Source organism: Ambystoma mexicanum, chromosome 13 (genome assembly GCF_040938575.1).
Source record: "Ambystoma mexicanum isolate Mex_15411 chromosome 13, UKY_AmexF1_1, whole genome shotgun sequence".
Classification (NCBI taxonomy): Eukaryota; Metazoa; Chordata; class Amphibia; order Caudata; family Ambystomatidae; genus Ambystoma; species Ambystoma mexicanum.
The window spans coordinates 24709487-24729712 of record NC_090938.1 but is presented as its reverse complement, the minus strand read 5'-3'; the positions used below and the strand labels follow the sequence as shown (position 1 = coordinate 24729712).

At 54.2% G+C, this 20226-nt stretch overlaps 1 protein-coding gene across 1 annotated transcript in view; it reads right to left on the bottom strand.

Annotated features, from left to right (window-relative positions):
* Window positions 1-19848: 19848 nt before the first annotated feature.
* LOC138520061 (acidic mammalian chitinase-like) overlaps window positions 19849-20226 on the bottom strand; it is a 38355-nt gene continuing 37977 nt past the window's right edge. The window contains exon 11 of the mRNA XM_069632589.1: window positions 19849-20141. Coding sequence (XP_069488690.1) covers window positions 19894-20141 — 248 coding nt within the window. The 3' untranslated portion in view covers window positions 19849-19893. The remainder of the gene's footprint in view (window positions 20142-20226) is intronic.

The following is a 20226-nucleotide window of genomic DNA, read 5'->3' as shown; positions in this document are numbered from 1 at the left end:
ATTACATCTACGCCTCATCGGCCCTACTGTCTATCATTTCATCCTTCGACGTGGTTAAAACCAAGGCGAGCGACCATAATCTTCTATGCCTGTCCTGGCCAACCATTTCAACTGAAAAAATAGCCTCGGCCCCAAAGCTTGTAACAAATGCAAATGGAACTCGACTTGCATTGAGCCTAAACAGTGTCATCTCTCTGACAAATAACTACTCCAAGTTAGAGCTTCAAGAGCACTTCTCTATCCTTCCCGACTACAGTGATCTTCTGAACGTCTTTAAGAAACCGAATTTGAAGAATAGATCATCTACGAACAAATCAATCCATACTTACGACCAAATCTTGGTCGAGAAAAGATGTCAACTCAGGAAGGCTAAGAGAAGTTTTGTGAAAACTAGATCTGACTCTAACAAACAACTTTGGACCAACGAGCTAAAAGCCTACAAGTCATGGCTGCGAGACCATTGTCTCGCCATGTATCAAAAAGATTCGGAAGACATGTTGCGAAGTGTGTCAACCAAAAACCCGAGAGTATTCTGGGCCCTGATAAACGCAACGTAACGGATCAATTCAGACGTCTTAATCAATGGCATCGCAGAGGCTAAATGGACAGAGTTCTTCGCAAACCTTTTCTTCGATTCTAAGGTTGGCACCGAAACTGCACAGGTCCAAAGCACAGAACCCTGGGTGGAGCTTCACGACCTTGAAGATATAACGTACATTCTGAAAAAATTGAAAAATTCCAGGGCCCCTGGGCCCGACGGTCTGACAAATAGGCACCTGAAAGAACATCCTGAGGCATGGGCTAACTTCATATGTGCGGTCCTCCGAAGATTGACAGCTACAAGGGCTCTACCGAAATCTTGGACCACCGCAGTTGTGGTACCTATTTACAAGAGAGGGGCGAGAGACGACCCTAAAATTTTTCGCCCTATTGCCCTGTTGAACGTAATTGGCAAGGTGTACGGTTCTTTACTTCTACAACACTTCCAAAGGTGGGCTAAAGATGCACCCTGTGAAGACCCCCTTCAATTTGGCTTCAAAAAGAATGTGGGAACAACAATTAACATTCTAACGGTCAACATCTTAAAATACAAAAGCCTGGCGGGCGGCACCCGTACCTACATGGCTTTTATTGACCTAAGACAAGCCTTTGACCACGTTAACAGAGCGAGGCTCTGGGCAAAGTTAAGGTCTTGGAATTGCCCGGCGTCTATTCTACATCCGATTATAGCACTACACACGGACACAAGGATCCAAGTGAGGCTTGACTTCCAAGGCACACTTTCGGAGGAGATCCCAACCAATCAGGGAGTCAAGCAAGGCTGCCCACTGGCCCCGGCACTATTCCTGAGCTTCATTGGCGACTACAAAGAATCAGAAGCAAAGGTCAGATCATTCCTTCCACATATTGGCCAAATGAAAATCTCGAGAATTATGTATGCGGACGACATCATCATCACAGATCAAACTGCAATAGGGCTGCAGAGACAACTTAACAACTTCGCTGAATACATCAAGGAAAATGGTCTTGAAATAAACAAGCCCAAGACCAAAATCATGTTCTTTGGGAAAGGCAAAAGCAAAAGCGACTCATGTGCATGGTCTTTGGAAGGTGAACACATCGGCACAGTCACAGAATTCAAATATCTGGGCATTGTGATGGACAACTCGCCAAGGGAGATTGCAATGCAAAAACATGTGCTGTCAAAAATAAAAAACTTAATATCGCAGGCTAAAGCGATAGATAGAAAATACGGTCGCTTCTCCCTCATACCAATTGTGGACTTCTACAAGGCCAAGGTAGTTCCCAGACTGATCTACGGAGCTGAAGCAATGCTGGGGCTACCACACACCATCTGGACGAAACTTGAAAGCCAATACTGGAGAGAGGTCCTAAATCTACCAAACTCAACTCCATTGGTTTTGATCAGATGCGAAATGAGCCAACTCTCGCTTGCCTCGATAGTGGAAAGAAACAGCTTGATGTTGTTTAGGAAATTATTGCTGGAAAATCGCCCTGAGCTTTTGGAAGTTATAAACACAGAGGCAGAAGGAGGACGTCTGTCTGTCCTGAACAGATGGTACAGAGACCAAGAAGAAAAATTAGACTCTATTCAATGTTCCAAAAAGGAGTTGACGGACAATCCGATGAAAATCCAAAATAAATTAAACGAGCTTGACTGGATACTAACTTTGGACCAGGCCGCTTCGTATAAGTTAACCTCGCACCTGCCACAGACGTTCCACAAACGACACGAATTACAAGCGTACGTGAAAAGATATCCAAACCGCAAGCTGAGGAATACTTTTATAAGAGCCCGCCTCAACTTACTCCATACGAACGAAATCTTGATGATACGAGGCCTGGCGAGCACAAACGTTTGCAGATTTTGCAATGAACCGGCTATGGTGGAAACGACCAAACACCTATTGTTAAGATGCCCAGAAGTAGAGGCTATAAGAGGTCCTTACTTGAAGGAGATATTATCTGCAGCCCACACTTTCGATGTAGAGACTTGGTGGGCGAGGCTAATTGGAGGTGGACGAACTACTTGGGTCATTGCCACAGCAAAAATTTTGGATACAATTCTGTCAACTATAGAAAAACGACCATAGGTAAACAATATTCAAATGGAAAGGATTGAAACGCAAACGCAAAAACTTTTAAAAACCCTTTGGGTTAAACAAAGTATAAATAAAAAAATGTTTAAAAAAAATCGTGCTTTTCCATTGCCACTTTTTTACAATACAGTCAGTGCCAGATTTCTGCCACTAGTAATAATGTATTAACCAATTAGATGGAGCTCAATTTATCAACCTTAAAACAATGAGGAGTTGAGTCAACTTGGGCAGGATTCCATCCTGTGGCCTGCAGTATCTACACAGAGGACTAGAGAGAGCTGTGTGCACATTGGCACTGGAATTATCCGCTGCACAGTGCACTAAGTGACGCAAATGGGCTGCCAACTCTCTGCATTCATGCCCATGCTGCAGACGGTGTGTCTCTGCAGTAGTGCTGCGTGAGATGCAGGTCTTGGTTGGGGTGTGTGGGCTGCCAACTCTCTGCATTCATGCCCTTGCTGCAGACGGTGTGTCTCTGCAGTAGTGCTGCGTGAGATGCAGGTCTTGGTCGGGATGTGTGGGCTGCCAACTCTCTGCATTCATGCCCGTGCTGCAGACAGTGTGTCTCTGCAGTAGTGCTGCGTTAGCTGCAGGTCTTGGTCGGGATGTGTGGGCTGCCAACTCTCTGCATTCATGCCTGTGCTGCTGACTGTGTGTCTCTGCAGGAGTGCTGCGTGAGCTGCAGGTCTTGGTCGGGCTGTGTGGGCTGCCAACTCTCTGCATTCATGCCCGTGCTGAAGACGGTGTGTCTCTGCAGTAGTGCTGCGTTAGCTGCAGGTCTTGGTCGGGATGTGTGGGCTGCCAACTCTCTGCATTCATGCCCGTGCTGCAGACTGTGTGTCTCTGCAGTAGTGCTGCGTTAGCTGCAGGTCTTGGTCGGGATGTGTGGGCTGCCAGCCCTCTGCATTCATGCCCTTGCTGCAGACTAGGTGTCTCTGCAGTAGTGCTGCGTTAGCTGCAGGTCCTGGTCGGGATGTGTGGGCTGCCAACTCTCTGCATTCATGCCCGTGCTGCAGACTGTGTGTCTCTGCAGTAGTGCTGCGAGAGATGCAGGTCTTGGTCGGGATGTGTGGGCTGCCAACTCTCTGCATTCATGCCTGTGCTGCTGACTGTGTGTCTCTGCAGTAGTGCTGCGTTAGCTGCAGGTCTTGGTCGGGATGTGTGGGCCGCCAACTCTCTGCATTCATGCCTGTGCTGCTGACTGTGTGTCTCTGCAGTAGTGCTGTGTGAGCTGCAGGTCTTGGTTGGGCTGTGTGGGCTGCCAACTCTCTGCATTCATGCCCGTGCTGCAGACTGTGTGTCTCTGCAGTAGTGCTGCGTTAGCTGCAGGTCTTGGTCGGGATGTGTGGGCTGCCAGCCCTCTGCATTGATGCCCTTGCTGCAGACTAGGTGTCTCTGCAGTAGTGCTGCGTGAGTTGCAGGTCTTGGTTGGGCTGTGTGGGCTGCCAACCCTCTGCATTCATGCCCGTGCTGCTGACTGTGTGTCTCTGCAGTAGTGCTACGAGAGCTGCAGGTCTTGGATGGGCTGTGTGGGCTGCCAGCCCTCTGCACCGATACCCATGCTGCTTACTTTGTGTCTCTGCAGTAGTGCTGCGTGAGCTGCAGGTCTTGGTTGGGCTGTGTGGGCTGCCATCCCTCTGTATTCATGCCCGTGCTGCAGACTAGGTGTCTCTACATTAGTGCTGCTTGAGCTGCAGGTCTTGGTCGGGATGTGTGGGCTGCCAACTCTCTGCATTCATGCCCGTGCTGCGGACTGTGTGTCTCTGCAGTAGTGCTGCGTTAGCTGCAGGTCCTGGTTGGGATGTGTGGGCTGCCAACTCTCTGCATTCATGCCTGTGCTGCAGACTATGTGTCTCTACATTAGTGCTGCGGGAGCTGCAGGTCTTGGTTGGGCTGTGTGGGCTGCCAGCCCTCTGCACTCATTCCTGTGCTGCAGACTATGTACCTCTGCAGTATTGCTGCGTGAGCTGCAGGTCTTGGTTGGGCTGTGTGGGCTGCCAACTCTCTGCATTCATGCCTGTGCTGCAGACTATGTGTCTCTACAGTAGTGCTGCGTGAGCTGCAGGTCTTGGTTGGGCTGCATGGGATGCCAGCCCTCTGCATTCATGCCTGTGCTTCAGACTATGTATCTCTTCGAAGTAGTGCTGTGTGAGCTGCAGGTTCTGGTTGGGCTATGTGGGCTGCCAGCCCTCTGCATTGAATCCCGTGCTGCAGACTATGTGCCTCTACACTAGTGCTGCGTGAGCTGCAGGTCTTGGTTGGGCTGTGTGGGCTGCCAGCCCTCTGCATTGATGCCCTTGCTGCAGACTATGTGTCTCTACATTAGTGCTGCGTGAGCTGCAGGTCTTGGTTGGGATGTGTGGGATGCCATCCCTCGGCATTGATGTCCGTGCTGCAGGCTAGGTGCCTCTGCAGTAGTGCTGCATGAGCTGCAGGTCTTGGTTGGGCTGTGTGGGCTGCCAGCTCTCTGCATTCATGCCTGTGCTGCAGACTAGGTGTCTCTACAGTAGTGCTAGGTGAGCTGCAGATCTTGGTTGGGCTGTGTGTGGGCGGCCAAACCTCTGCATTCATGCCTGTGCTACAGACTATGTGTCTCTGCAGTAGTGCTGCATGAGCTGCAGGTCTTGGTTGGGCTGTGTGGGCTGCCAGCCCTCTGCATTCATGCCTGTGCTGCAGACTGTGTGCCTCTTCTGTAGTGCTGCATTTGCTGCAGGTATTCGTCGGGCTGTGTGGGCTGCCAGCCCTCCAAATTGATGCCCGTGCTGCAGACTGTGTGCCTCTGCAGTAGTGCTGTGTGACCTGCAGGTCTTGGTTGGGCACTTGCCTTTGCTGCAGACTATGTGCCTCTGCAGTAGTGCTGCGTGAGCTGCAGGTCTTGGTTGGGCTGTGTGGGCTGCCAGCCCTCTGCATTCATGCCTGTGCTGCAGACTGTGTGCCTCTGCAGTAGTGCTGCGTGAGCTGCAGGTCTTGGTTGGGCTGTGTGGGCTGCCAGCCCTCTGCATTGATGCCCTTGCTGCAGACTAGGTGTCTCTGCAGTAGTGCTGTGTGACCTGCAGGTCTTGGTTGGGCACTTGCCTTTGCTGCAGACTATGTGCCTCTGCAGTAGTGCTGCGTGAGCTGCAGGTCTTGGTTGGGCTGTGTGGGCTGCCAGCCCTCTGCATTCATGCCTGTGCTGCAGACTGTGTGCCTCTGCAGTAGTGCTGCGTGAGCTGCAGGTCTTGGTTGGGCTGTGTGGGCTGCCAGCCCTCTGCATTCATGCCTGTGCTGCAGACTGTGTGCCTCTGCAGTAGTGCTGCATAGGCTGCAGGTCTTGGTTGGGCTGTGTGGGCTGCCAGCCCTCTGCATTCATGCCTGTGCTGCAGACTGTGTGCCTCTGCAGTAGTGCTGCGTGAGCTGCAGGTCTTGGTTGGGCTGTGTGGGCTGCCAGCCCTCTGCATTGATGCCCTTGCTGCAGACTAGGTGTCTCTGCAGTAGTGCTGCGTGAGCTGCAGGTCTTGGTTGGGCTGTGTGGGCTGGCAGCCCTCTGCATTCATGCCTGTGCTGCAGACTGTGTGCCTCTGCAGTAGTGCTGCGTGAGCTGCAGGTCTTGGGTGGGATGTGTGGGCTGCCAGCCCTCTGCATTCATGCCTGTGCTGCAGACTATGTGCCTCTGCAGTAGTGCTGCATGAGTTGCAGGTCTTGATTGGGCTGTGTGGGCACCCCACCCTCTGCATTCATGCCTGTGCTGCAGACTATGTACCTCTGCAGTAGTGTTGCGTGAGCTGTAGTTCTTGGTTGGGCTGTGTGGGCTGCCAGCCCTCTGCATTGATGCCCTTTCTGCAGACTAGGTGTCTCCGCAGAGGTGCTGCGTGAGCTTCAGGTCTTTGTTGGGCTGTGTGGGCTGCCAGCCCTATGCATTCATGCCTGTGCTGCACACTATGTGTCTCTGCAGTAGTGCTGCGTGAGCTGCAGGTCTTGGTTGGGCTGTGTGGCTGCCAGCCCTCTACATTCATGCCTGTGCTGCAGACTGAGTGCCTCTGCAGTAGTGCTGCGTGAGCTGCAGGTCTTGGTTGGGCTGTGTGGGCTGCCAGCCCTCTGCATTGATGCCCTTGCTGCAGACTATGTGCCTCTACATTAGTACTGCGTGGCCTTAAGATCTTGGTTGGGCTGTGTGGGCGGCCAACCCTCTGCATTCATGCCTGTGCTACAGACTAGGTGGCTCTACAGTAGTGCTGCATGAGCTGCAGCTCTTGGTTGGGCTGTGTGGGCTGCCAGCCCTCTGCATTCATGCCTGTGCTGCACACTGTGTGCCTCTGCAGTAGTGCCGCGTGAGCTGCAGGTCTTGGTTGGGCTGTGTGGGCTGCCAGCCCTCTGCATTCATGCCTGTGCTGAAGACTATGTGTCTCTGCAGTAGTGCCGCGTGAGCTGCATGTCTGTATGCCTCTGCAGTAGTGCTGTGTGACCTGCAGGTCTTGGTTGGGCTGTGTGGGCTGCCAGCCCTCTGCATTCATGCCTGTGATGCAGACTTTGTGCCTCTACAGTAGTGCTGCGTGAGCTGCAGGTCTTGGTTGGGCTGTGTGGTCTGTCAGCCCTCTGCATTCATGCCCTTGCTGCAGACTATGTGCCTCTACAGTAGTGCTGCATGAGCTGCAGGTCTTGGTTGGGCTGTGTCGGCTGACAGCCCTCTGCATTCATGCCTGTGCTGCAGATTATGTGCTTCTGCAGTAGTGCTGCGTGAGCTGCAGATCTTTGTTGGGCTGTGTGGGCTGCAAGCCCTCTGCATTCATGCCTGTGCTGCAGAATATGTGCCTCTGCAGTAGTGCTGCGTGAGCAGCAGATCTTGGTTGGGCTGTGTGGGCTGCAAGCCCTCTGCACCGATGCCCGTGCTGCTTACTTTGTGTCTCTGCAGTAGTGCTGCGTGAGCTGCAGGTCTTGGTTGGGCTGTGTGGGATGCCATCCGTCTGAATAGATGTCCGTGCTGCAGACTAGGTGGCTCTACAGTAGTGCTGCATGAGCTGCAGCTCTTGGTTGGGCTGTGTGGGCTGCCAGTCCTCTGCATTGATGCCCGTGCTGCAGACTAGGTGTCTCTACAGTAGTGCTAGGTGAGCTGCAGATCTTGGTTGGGCTGTGTGGGCGGCCAAACCTCTGCATTCATGCCTGTGCTACAGACTATGTGTCTCTGCAGTAGTGCTGCATGAGCTGCAGGTCTTGGTTGGGCTGTGTGGGCTGCCAGCCCTCTGCATTCATGCCTGTGCTGAAGACTATGTGTCTCTGCAGTAGTGCCGCATGAGCTGCAGGTCTGTATGCCTCTGCAGTAGTGCTGTGTGACCTGCAGGTCTTGGTTGGGCTGTGTGGGCTGCCAGCCCTCGCATTCATACCTGTGCTGAAGACTATGTGTCTCTGCAGTAGTGCCGCGTGAGCTGCAGGTCTGTATGCCTCTGCAGTAGTGCTGTGTGACCTGCAGGTCTTGGTTGGGCTGTGTGGGCTGCCAGCCCTCTGCATTCATGCCTGTGATGCAGACTATGTGTCTCTACATTAGCGCTGCGTGAGCTGCAGGTCTTGGTTGTGCTGTGTGGGCTTTCAGCCCTCTGCATTCATGCCCTTGCTGCAGACTATGTGCCTCTACAGTAGTGCTGCATTAGCTGCAGGCCTTTGTTGGGCTGTGTCGGCTGACAGCCCTCTGCATTCATGCCTGTGCTACAGATTATGTGCTTCTGCAGTAGTGCCGTGTGAGCTGCAGGTCCTGGTTGGGCTGTGTGGGCTGCCAACCCTCTGCATTCATGCCTGTGCTACAGATTATGTGCTTCTGCAGTAGTGCCGTGTGAGCTGCAGGTCCTGGTTGGGCTGTGTGGGCTGCAAGCCCTCTGCACCGATGCCCGTGCTGCTTACTTTGTGTCTCTGCAGTAGTGCTGCGTGAGCTGCAGATCTTGGTTGGGCTGTGTGGGCTGCAAGCCCTCTGCACCGATGCCCGTGCTGCTTACTTTGTGTCTCTGCAGTAGTGCTGCGTGAGCTGCAGGTCTTGGTTGGGCTGTGTGGGCTGCAAGCCCTCTGCACCGATGCCCGTGCTGCAGACTATATGCCTCTACAGTAGTACTGCGTGAGTTTCAGGTCTTGGTTGGGATGTGTGGGATGCCAGCCCTCTGCATTGATGTCCGTGCTGCAGGCTAGGTGCCTCTACAGTAGTGCTGTGTGAGCTGCAGGTCTTGATTGGGCTGTGTGGCCTGCCAGCTCTCTGCATTCATGCCTGTGCTGCAGATTTTGTGCCTCTGCTATAGTGCTGCGTTTGCTGCAGGTCTTGGTTGGGCTGTGTGGGCTGCCAGCCCTCCAAATTGATGCCCGTGCTGCAGACTGTGTGCCTCTGCATTAGTGCTGTGTGACCTGCAGGTCTTGGTTGGTCTCTTGCCTTTGCTGCAGACTATGTGCCTCTGCAGTAGTGCTGCGTGAGCTGCAGGTCTTGGTTGGGCTGTGTGGGCTGCCAGATTGCTGCATTCATGCCTGTGCTGCAGACTATGTGCCTCTGCAGTAGTGCTGCGTGAGCTGCAGGTCTTGGTTGGGCAGGGTGGGCTGCCAGCCCTCTGCATTCATGCCTGTGCTGCTGACTGTGTGCCTCTGCAGTAGTGCTGAATGAGCAGCAGGTCTTGTTTGGGCTGTGTGGGCTGCTAGCCCTCTGCATTCATGCCTGTGCTGCAGACTGTGTGCCTCTGCAGTAGTGCTGCGTGAGCTGCAGGTCTTGGTTGGGCTGTGTGGGCTGCCAGCCCTCTGCATTCATGCCTGTGCTGCAGACTGTGTGCCTCTGAAGTAGTGCTGCGTGAGCTGCAGGTCTTGGTTGGGCTGTGTCGGCTGACAGCCCTCTGCATTCATGCCTGTGCTGCAGACTATGTGCTTCTGCAGTAGTGCCGTGTGAGCTGCAGGTCTTGGTTGGGCTGTGTGGGCTGCCAGCCCTCTGCATTCATGCCTGTGCTGCAGATTATGTGCCTCTGCAGTCGTGCTGCGTGAGCTGCTGGTCGTGGTTGGGCTGTGTGGGCTGCAAGCTCTCTGCACCGATGCCCGTGCTGCTTACTCTGTGTCTCTGCAGTAGTGCTGCGTGAGCTGCAGGACTTGGTTGGGCAGTGTGGGCTGCCAGCCCTCTGCATTCTTGCCTGTGTTGCAGACTATGTTTCTCTACAGTAGTGCTGCATGAGCTGCTGGTCGTGGTTGGGCTGTGTGGGCTGCCAGCCCTCTGCATTGATGCCCTTGCTGCAGACTAGGTGTCTCCACAGTGCTGCGTGAGCTTCAGGTCTTTGTTGGGCTGTGTGGGATCCCATCCCACTGCATTGATGTCCGTGCTGCAGACTAGGTGCCTCTACAGTAGTGATGCGTGAGCTGCATGTCCTGGTTCGGCTGTGTGGGCTGCCAGCCCTGTGCATTGATGCCCATGCTGCAGACTATGTGTCTCTGCAGTAGTGCTGTGTGAGCTGCAGGTCTTGGTTGGGCTCTGTGGGCTGCCAACCCTCTGCATTGATGCCCATGCTGCAGACTATGTGTCTCTGCAGTAGTGCCACGTGAGCTGCAGGTCTTGGTTGGGCTCTGTGGGCTGCCAACCCTCTGCATTGATGCCCGTGCTGCAGACTATGTGTCTTTCAATAGTGCTGCGTGAGCTGCAAGTCTTGGTTGGGCTGTGTGGGCTGCCAGCCCTCTGCATTGATGCCCGTGCTGCAGACTGTGTGCCTCTACAGTAGTGCTGCATGAGCTGCAGTTCTTGGTTGGGCTGTGTGGGCTGCCAGTCCTCTGCATTGATGCCTGTGCTGCAGACTAGGTGTCTCTGCAGTAGTGCCGCCCGAGCTGCAGGTCTTGGTTGGGCTCTGTGGGCCACCAACCCTCTGCATTGATGCCCATGCTGCTGACTATGTGTCTCTGCAATAGTGCTGCGTGAGCTGCAGGTCTTGGTTGGGCTGTGTCAGCTGCCAGCCCTCTGCATTCATGCCTGTGCTGCAGATTATATGCTTCTGCATTAGTGTTGTGTCAGCTGCAGGTCTTTATTGGGCTGAGTGGGCAGAGTGCCCTCTGCATTGATGCCATGCTGCTTACTTTGTGTCTCTGCATTAGTGCTGTGTGAGCTGCAGGTCTTGGTTGGGCTGTGTGGGCTGCCAGTTCTCTGCATTCATGCCTGTGCTGCAGACTAGGTGCCTCTACAGTAGTGCTGCATGAGATGCAGGTCTTGGTTGGGCTGTGTGGACTGCCAGCCCTCTGCATTGATGCCAGTGCTGCAAACTATGTACCTCTGCAGTAGTGCTGCGTGAGCTGAAGTCTTGGTTTGGGCTGTGTGGGCTGCCAGCCCTCTGCATTCATGTCTGTGCTGCAGACTATGTGCCTCTGCAGTAGTGCTCCGTGAGCTGCAGGTCTTGGTTTGGGCTGTGTGGGCTGCCAGCCCTCTGCATTCATGTCTGTGCTGCAGACTGTGTGCCTCTACAGCAGCGCTGCATGAGCTGCAGGTCTTGGTTGGGCTGTGTGGGTTGCCAGCCGCCTGCATTGAATCCTGTGCTGCAGACTATGTGCCTCTACACTTGTGCTGCATGAGCTGCATGTCTTGGTTGGGGTGTGTGGGCTGCCAGCCCTCTGCATTGATGCCCTTGCTGCAGACTATGTCTCTCTGCAGTAGAGCTGTGTGAGCTGCATGTCCTGGTTGAGCTGTGTGGCTGCCAGCCCTCTGCATTGATGTCCTTGCTGCAGACTATGTGCCTCTCCAGTAGTGCTGTGTGAGCTGCAGGTCTTGGTTGGGCTTTGTGGGCTGCCAGCCCTCTGCATTGATGTCCTTGCTGCAGACTATGTGCCTCTCCAGTAGTGCTGTGTGAGCTGCAGGTCTTGGTTGGGCTTTGTGGGCTGCCAGCCCTCTGCATTGATGTCCTTGCTGCAGACTATGTGCCTCTCCAGTAGTGCTGTGTGAGCTGCAGGTCTTGGTTGGGCTATGTGGGCTGCCAGCTCTCTACATTCATGCCTGTGCTGCAAACTGTGTGCCTTTGCTGTAGTGCTGCGTTTGCTGCAGGTCTTGGTTGGGCTGTATGGGCTGCCAGCTCTCCAAATTGATGCCCGTGCTGCAGACTGTGTGCCTCTGCAGTAGTGCTGTGTGACCTGCAGGTCTTGCTTGGTCTCTTGCCTGTGCTGCAGACTATGTGCCTCTGCAGTAGTGCTGCGTGAGCTGCAGGTCTTGGTTGGGCTGTGTGGGCTGCCAGATCTCTGCATTCATGCCTGTGCTGCAGACTATGTGCCTCTGCAGTAGTGCTGCGTGTGCTGCAGGTCTTGGTTGGACTGTGTGGGCTGCCAGCCCTCTGCATTCATGCCTGTGCTGCAGACTGTGACTGTGTGCCTCTGCAGAAGTGCTGCGTGAGCTGCAGGTCTTGGTTGGGCTGTGTGGACTGCCAGCCCTCTGCATTGATGCCAGTGCTGCAAACTATGTACCTCTGCAGTAGTGCTGTGTGAGCTGAAGATCTTGGTTTGGGCTGTGTGGGCTGCCAGCCCTCTGCATTCATGCCTGTGCTGCAGACTAGGTGCCTCTACACTAGTGCTGCATGAGATGCAGGTCTTGGTTGGGCTGTGTGGACTGCCAGCCCTCTGCATTGATGCCAGTGCTGCAAACTATGTACCTCTGCAGTAGTGCTGTGTGAGCTGAAGATCTTGGTTTGGGCTGTGTGGGCTGCCAGCCCTCTGCATTCATGTCTGTGCTGCAGACTATGTGCCTCTGCAGTAGTGCTGTGTGTGCTGCAGGTCTTGGTTGGGCTGTGTGGGCTGGAGCCCTCTGCATTCATGCCTGTGCTGCAGACTGTGACTGTGTGCCTCTGCAGAAGTGCTGCGTGAGCTGCAGGTCTTGGTTGGGCTGTGTGGGCTGCCAGCACTCTACATTGATGCCCTTGCTGCAGACTATGTGCCTCTACAGTAGTGCTGCATGAGCTGCAGGTCTTGGTTGAGCTGTGTGGGCTGGCAACCCTCTGCATTCATGCCTGTGCTGCAGTCTATGTGTCTCTGCAGTGGTGCCGCGTGAGCTGCAGGTCTTGGTTGGGCTGTGTGGGCTGCCAGCCCTCTGCATTCATGCCTGTGCTGCAGTCTATGTGTCTCTGCAGTAGTGCTGCGTGAGCTGCAGGTCTTGGTTTGGGCTGTGTGGGCTGCCAGCCCTCTGCATTCATGTCTGTGCTGCAGACTATGTGCCTCTACAGCAGTGCTGCGTGAGCTGCAGGTCTTGGTTGGGCTGTGTGGGTTGCCAGCCGTCTGCATTGAATCCTGTGCTGCAGACTATGTGCCTCTACACTAGTGCTGCATGAGCTGCATGTCTTGGTTGGGGTGTGTGGGCTGCCAGCCCTCTGCATTGATGCCCTTGCTGCAGACTACGTGTCTCTGCAGTAGTGCTGCGTGAGCTGTAGGTCTTGGGTGTGCTGTGTGGGCTGCCAGTTCTCTGCATTCATGCCTGTGCTGCAGACTAGGTGCCTCTACAGTAGTGCTGCGTGAGCTGAAGGTCTTGGTTTGGGCTGTGTGGACTGCCAGCCCTCTGCATTGATGCCTGTGCTGCAGTCTATGTGTCTCTGCAGTAGTGCTGCGAGAGCTGCAGGTCTTGGTTGGGCTGTGTGGGCTGCCAGCCCTCTGCATTCATGCCTGTGCTGCAAACTATGTACCTCTGCAGTAGTGCTGCGTGAGCTGAAGGTCTTGGTTTGGGCTGTGTGGGCTGCCAGCCCTCTGCATTGATGCCCTTGCTGCAGTCTATGTGCCTCTGCAGTAGTGCTGCGTGAGCTGCAGTTCTTGGTTGGGCTGTGTGGGCTGCCAACCCTCTGCATTCATGCCTGTGCTGCAGTCTATGTTTCTCTGCAGTAGTGCTGCGTGAGCTGCAGGTCTTCGTTGGGCTGTGTGGGCTGCCAGATTGCTGCATTCATGCCTGTGCTGCAGTCTATGTGTCTCTGCAGTAGTGCTGCGTGAGCTGCAGGTCTTGGTTGGGCTGTGTGGGCTGCCAACCCTCTGCATTGATGCCCTTGCTGGAGTCTATGTGTCTCTGCAGTAGTGCTGCGAGAGCTGCAGGTCTTGGTTGGGCTGTGTGGGCTGCCAACCCTCTGCATTCATGCCCGTGCTGCAGACTGTGTGTCTCTGCAGTAGTGCTGCGTGAGTTGCAGGTCTTGGTTGGGCTGTGTGGGCTGCCAACCCTCTGCATTCATGCCCGTGCTGCAGTCTATGTACCTCTGCAGTAGTGCTGCATGAGCTGCAGGTCTTGGTTGGGCTGTGTGGGCTCCCAGCCCTCTGCATTCATGCCTGTGCTGCACACTGTGTGCCTCTGCAGTAGTGCCGCGTGAGCTGCAGGTCTTGGTTGGGCTGTGTGGGCTGCCAACCCTCTGCATTCATGCCTGTGCTGCAGTCTATGTACCTCTGCAGTAGTGCTGCGTGAGCTGCAGGTCTTGGTTGGGCTGTGTGGGCTCCCAGCCCTCTGTATTCATGCCTGTGCTGCACACTGTGTGCCTCTGCAGTAGTGCTGCGTGAGCTGCAGGTGTTGGTTGGGCTGTGTGGGCTGCCAGCCCTCTGCATTCATGCCTGTGCTGCACACTGTGTGCCTCTGCAGTAGTGCTGCGTGAGCTGCAGGTCTTGGTTGGGCTGTGTGGTCTGCCAGCCCTCCGCATTCATGCCTTTGCTGCAGACTATGTACCTCTACAGTAGTGCTGCGTTATTACTGCTGATTGTGCTGATGGACGTGATTTGTGCCATCTAACTTAATGGACCCACGCCCACCCAGGCTATCGCAAAGCATTGCTTGTCTCCTTATATAATACCCCATGTTCTGTCTGTGGCATCACACCTGCTTTGCCATCCTCTTCTCTTCGTCCCACTCCCGTGTCGTCCTCGGCAGAGTAAGAAGGTCCAGTTACCTGGGACGCTGCACCTTCCACCAAACCTCAGACAGGCCACGGTGGTATAAAGGCCGTTTAGTAGGACATAACATACTGATAAAAACTTTAACGTTCATGGAAAACGTGAGTCGCAAATGGGCTTAGAAGGTAATTGTTTTCAAACTGTTTTAATTGAACAGAAGTATTTGACAAATAATACCCAAATTATGCGAGACACTTTTTCCATTAACTTTAAACTGAATTAAAACGATGAAACGAAGGTCTGAAAAGACGCAGTTTCATGAAAAGTTCTGCAGGAGTTTAGCTTGGAATAGAAATTCGACACATCTTTGCTCCCACGTCGACTTTGCCTCCTGCGTTAACCTTTCTCCACCGAAATATCAAAATTCACAACCCTGCGTTGTTCACATTTCTCCAGGCAAGCGAGCCAAGGAAAATACACCCTGGGATTAATCCCCTCAGCTCAGGGGACCCAGTGCACACCCCGTCAGTGTAGTCTCATGTTCAAGACCCTCTGCCTCGGGGACCCAATGCACGCCGCCTGTCAGTGTAGTTTCATGTTCAAGGCCCTCTGCCTCGGGGACCCAATGCACGCCCCCTGTCAATGTAGTCTCATGTTCAAGGCCCTCTGCCTCGGGGACCCAATGCACGCCCCCTGTCAATGTAGTTTCATGTTCAAGGCCCTCTGCCTTGGGGACACAATGCACGCCCCCTATCAGTGTAGTTTCATGCTCAAGGTCCTCTGCCTCGGGGACCCAATGCACGCCCCCTGTCAGTGTAGTTTCATGTTCAAGGCCCTCTGCCTCAGGGACCCAATGCACGGCCCCTGTCAGTGTAGTTTCATTTTCAAGGCCCTCTGCCTTTGTCACACAATGCACGCCCCCTGTCAATGTAGTTTCATGCTCAAGGTCCTCTGCCTCGGGGACCCAATGCACGCCCCCTGTCAGTGTAGTTTCATGTTCAAGGCCCTCTGCCTCAGGGACCCAATGCACGGCCCCTGTCAGTGTAGTTTCATTTTCAAGGCCCTCTGCCTTTGTCACACAATGCACGCCCCCTGTCAGTGTAGTCTCATGCTGAAGGCCCTCTGCCTTGGGGACACAATTCACGCCCCCTATCAGTGTAGTTTCATGTTCAAGGTCCTCTGCCTCGGGGACCCAATGCACGCCCCCTGTCAGTGTAGTTTCATGTTCAAGGCCCTCTGCCTCGGGGACCCAATGCACGCCCCCTGTCAGTGTAGTTTCATGTTCAAGGCCCTCTGCCTCGGGGACACAATGCAGCCCCCTGTCAGTGTAGTTTCGTGTTGAAGGCCCTCTGCCTCGGGGACCCAGGTCACGCCCCCTGTCAGTGGAGTTTCGTGTTCCAGGCCCTCTGCCTTGGGGACACAATGCACGCCCCCTGTCAGTGTAGACTCATGTTCAAGGCCCTCTGCCTCGGGGACCCAGTGCACGCCACCTGTCAATGTAGTTTCATGTTCAAGGCCCTGTAGTTTCATGTTCAAGGCACTCTGCCTCGGGGACCCAATGCACGCCCCCTGTCAGTGTAGTTTCATGTTCAAGGCCCTCTGCCTCGGGGACACAATGCAGCCCCCTGTCAGTGTAGTTTCGTGTTCAAGGCCCTCTGCCTCGGGGACCCAGGTCACGCCCCCTGTCAGTGGAGTTTCGTGTTCCAGGCCCTCTGCCTCGGGGACACAATGCACACTCCCTGTCAGTGTAGTCTTGTGTTCAAGGCCCTCTGCCTCGGGGACACAAAGCACACCCCCTGTCAATGTAGTTTCCTGTTCAAGGCCCTCTGCCTCGGGGACACAATGCACGCCCCCTGTCAGTGTAGTTTCATGTTCAAGGCCCTCTGCCTTGGGGACCCAATGCACGCCGCCTGTCAATGTAGTTTTGTGTTCAAGCCCCTCTGCCTTGGGGACACAATGCACACCCCTGTCAGTGTAGTTTCGTGTTCAAGACCCTCTGCCTCGGGGACCCAATGCACGCCGCCTGTCAATGTAGTTTCATGTTCAAGGCCCTCTGCCTCGGGGACCCAATGCACGCCCCCTGTCAATGTAGTCTCATGTTCAAGGCCCTCTGCCTTGGGGACCCAATGAACGCCCCCTGTCAATGTAGTCTCATGTTCAAGGCCCTCTGCCTTGGGGACCCAGTGCACACGCCCTGTCAATGTAGTCTCATGTTCAAGGCCCTCTGCCTTTGTCACACAATGCATGGCCACTGTCAGTGTAGTCTCATGTTCAAGGCCCTCTGCCTTGGAGACACAATGCATGCTCCCTGTCACTGTAGTTTCATGTTCAAGGCCCTCTGCCTTGGGGGCACAATGCACACCTCTGGGGACACAATGCACGCCCCCTGTCAATATAGTTTCATGTTCAAGGCCCTCTACCTCGGGGACACAATGCACACCCCCTGTCAATGTAGTTTCATGTTCAAAGCCCTCTACGTCTGGGACACAATGCACACCCCCTGTCACTGTAGTTTCATGTTCAAGGCCCTCTGCCTTTGTCACACAATGCACACCCCCTGTCAATGTAGTCTCATGTTCAAGGCCCTCTTCCTTGTGACCACAATGCACGCCCCGTCACTGTAGTTTCATATTCAAGGCCCTCTGCCTTTGTCACACAATGCACGCCCCCTGTCAATGTAGTCTCATGTTCAAGGCCCTCTGCCTTGGGGACACAATGCATGCCCCCTGTCACTGTAGTTTCATGTTCAAGGCCCTCTGCCTTCACGGCACAATGCACGCCCCCTGTCATTGTAGTTTCATGCTCACAGCCCTCTACCTCGGGGACACAATGCATGCCCCCTGTCAATGTAGTCTCATGTTCAAGGCCCTCTTCCTTGGGGCCACAATGCACGCCCCGTCACTGTAGTTTCATATTCAAGGCCCTCTGCCTTTGTCACACAATGCACGCCCCCTATCAATGTAGTCTCATGTTCAAGGCCCTCTGCCTTGGGGACACAATGCATGCCCCCTGTCACTGTAGTTTCATGTTCAAGGCCCTCTGCCTTCACGGCACAATGCACGCCCCCTGTCATTGTAGTTTCATGCTCACAGCCCTCTGCCTTGGGGACAGAATGCACGCCCCCTGTCAATGTAGTTTCATGTTCAAGGCCCTCTACCTCAGGGACACAATGCACGCCCCCTGTTAATGTAGTGTCATGTTCAAGGCCCTCTACCTCAGGGACACAATGCACGCCCCCTGTTAATGTAGTGTCATGTTCAAGGCCCTCTGCCTTGGGGACAGAATGCACGCTCCCTGTCAATGTAGTTTCATGTTCAAGTCCCTCTACCTCGGGGACACAATGCACGCCCCCTGTTAATGTAGTGTCATGTTCAAGGCCCTCTGCCTTGGGGACAGAATGCACACCCCCTGTCAATATAGTTTCATGTTCAAGACCCTCTACCTCGGGGACACAATGCACGCCCCCTGTTAATGTAGTGTCATGTTCAAGGCCCTCTGCCTTGGGGACAGAATGCACGCTCCCTGTCAGTGTAGTTTCATGTTCAAGACCCTCTGCCTCGTGGACTCAATGCACATTCCCTGTCAATGTAGTTTCATGTTCAAGGCCCTCTGCCTTGGGGACCCAATGCATGCCCCCTGTCACTGTAGTTTCATGTTCAAGGCCCTCTGCCTTTGTCACACAATGCACGCCCCCTGTCAATGTAGTTTCATGTTCAAGGCCCTCAGCCTTGGTCACACAATGCACCCCCCCCCTGTCAGTATAGTTTCATGGTCAAGGCCCTCTGCCTTGGGGAAACAATGCACGTCCCCTGTCAGTGTAGTTTAATTTTCAAGGCCCTCAGCCTTGGTCACACAATGCACACCCATCCCTTGTCAATGTAGTTTCATGTTCAAGGCCCTTTGCCATTGGGGACACAATGCACACCCCCTGTCAATGTAGTTTCATGTTCAAGGCCCTCTGCCTTGGTCACACAATGCATGCCCCCTGTCAATGTAATTTCATGTTCAAGGCCCTCTGCCTTGGTCACACAATGCATGCCCCCTGTCAATGTAGTTTCATGTTCAAGTGCCTCTGCCTTGGGGACACAATGCACGCCCCCCGTCAGTGTAGTTTCAGGCTCAAGGCCCTCTGCCTTGGGGACCCAGTGCACGCTCCCTGTCAATGTAGTTTCATGTTCCTGTCCCTCTGCCTTGGGGACACAAGGCAGAGGGTCAGGCAGATACCTTCAGCTATCTCTCCGCAAATACCTCCCCTCTCGAGCTCTTCACTCCTCTACCTCTAACTCCCTCAGGGTCAGTCATTTTTCAAAGAAACGAGCTGGGGGTAGATCTCTGTCTTCGGCTGGGGCCTCCCTCTGGAATAGCCTCCCTGCCATCTCGGGTTCCGGAAGCACCTCAAGACCTTCCTCTTTGCTTTGCCTTCGCCCCCCCCTCTACCCTGCTTATCTGTTGTCTCTTGGCACCGTGCACCTGGCCACCCTCTGCCCCCTGGGCCCAGGTACCTGCTCATCCTGCCACCCACTCGCACTGCCTCTGGGCCACCCCTTGCACTGGGGTCTGTATCTGTACCCATACAGACCCCCACCCCCTCAGGTTCTTCTTTTTCTGCAGTTATCAGACTTACTCAGTCTGCTGCCGTAAACACAGCACTTGCCACTTGCTGGCTGCACTACCGCTGTTTATTTCCTCTATTATCTATTTATTTGTATTTATTATTTATTTATCTGTTTCTCCTCTGCTCCGCACTCTCCTCTCTCCCCCGTCCATGCAATTTCTCCCCTCTCCCATGCACTTGCGCGTTCTCAATGTCACTGGGCCTAGTAAGATCGCTCTTATGTTGTGCTGTGTTCTCCCCTGTTCCCCTCCCTTGCCTAGTCGCGCTCTGAAACACCTGTGTATGAGCGTGATACAAATATCATATCACATCATATCAATGCACGCCCCCTGTCAGTGTAGTCTCGTGTTCAAGGCCCCTCTGCTTCTGTAAGTGCGCTCACAGGAGAGCCTGGGGACACACTCTATGGGTGGCCCGATGCAATACTGCACCGACAGTCTGCACCTGCGCTTAACCCCTAAACCCCAGCCCCTTATCCCACGCTGGATTGAGGGACAGAAATAGTCTTAGGGTCAGCAATGAAAGATGGAGAGACAGAAAGACACATAGCTTGACAGATTTCCGCCAGAAGTCTCGATACAAGGGCAGTGTAGCACTTCCATTACTTGCAAGGTTTGATTGGAGCATTCTAGTGGCTCGTGCCTGCATAACATAAATTCAACCGTGACGCTACAGGCTCTGGGAAATGTCCTGTGAAGGAGAATATGGATGGGCCAATGTACCCTCCCTTGATGGGTGTAAACAAGTGCGAACGAGCCCCGCCCCCACAACACACACATCATGTATAGTAGGTTTCCATAGATGTGGACTCTTTTATTGTCACATGACTATGACAGGGTGGTCCTCTCGCAGGGGACGCACTCAAGGCCAGTTACAGCACTTGCAGCCCATGTCAAAGACCAGCCCTGCCCCACACTTCATCGGATACGTTCTGCCGCCAGCACACAGGTAGAACTTGTTGGGGTCTTCTGGGTCGACGTAGAAGCCATCATTTTTCCCATAGCAGAAATCCGGCTTTGTGGGGGGGTCGTCGGTCGGAGGCGTTGGTGTTGGTGTTCCGCCTGCCGGAGTTGTGGTGACCTCTGGAGTTGGTTTCGGGATGTCCGGCGCTGTGTGAAATGTAATGGAAGACAGATAGTACACAGTTAATATCATGCCACTGGCGTGCAGTCCAACAGGCGACTGGCACGCAGT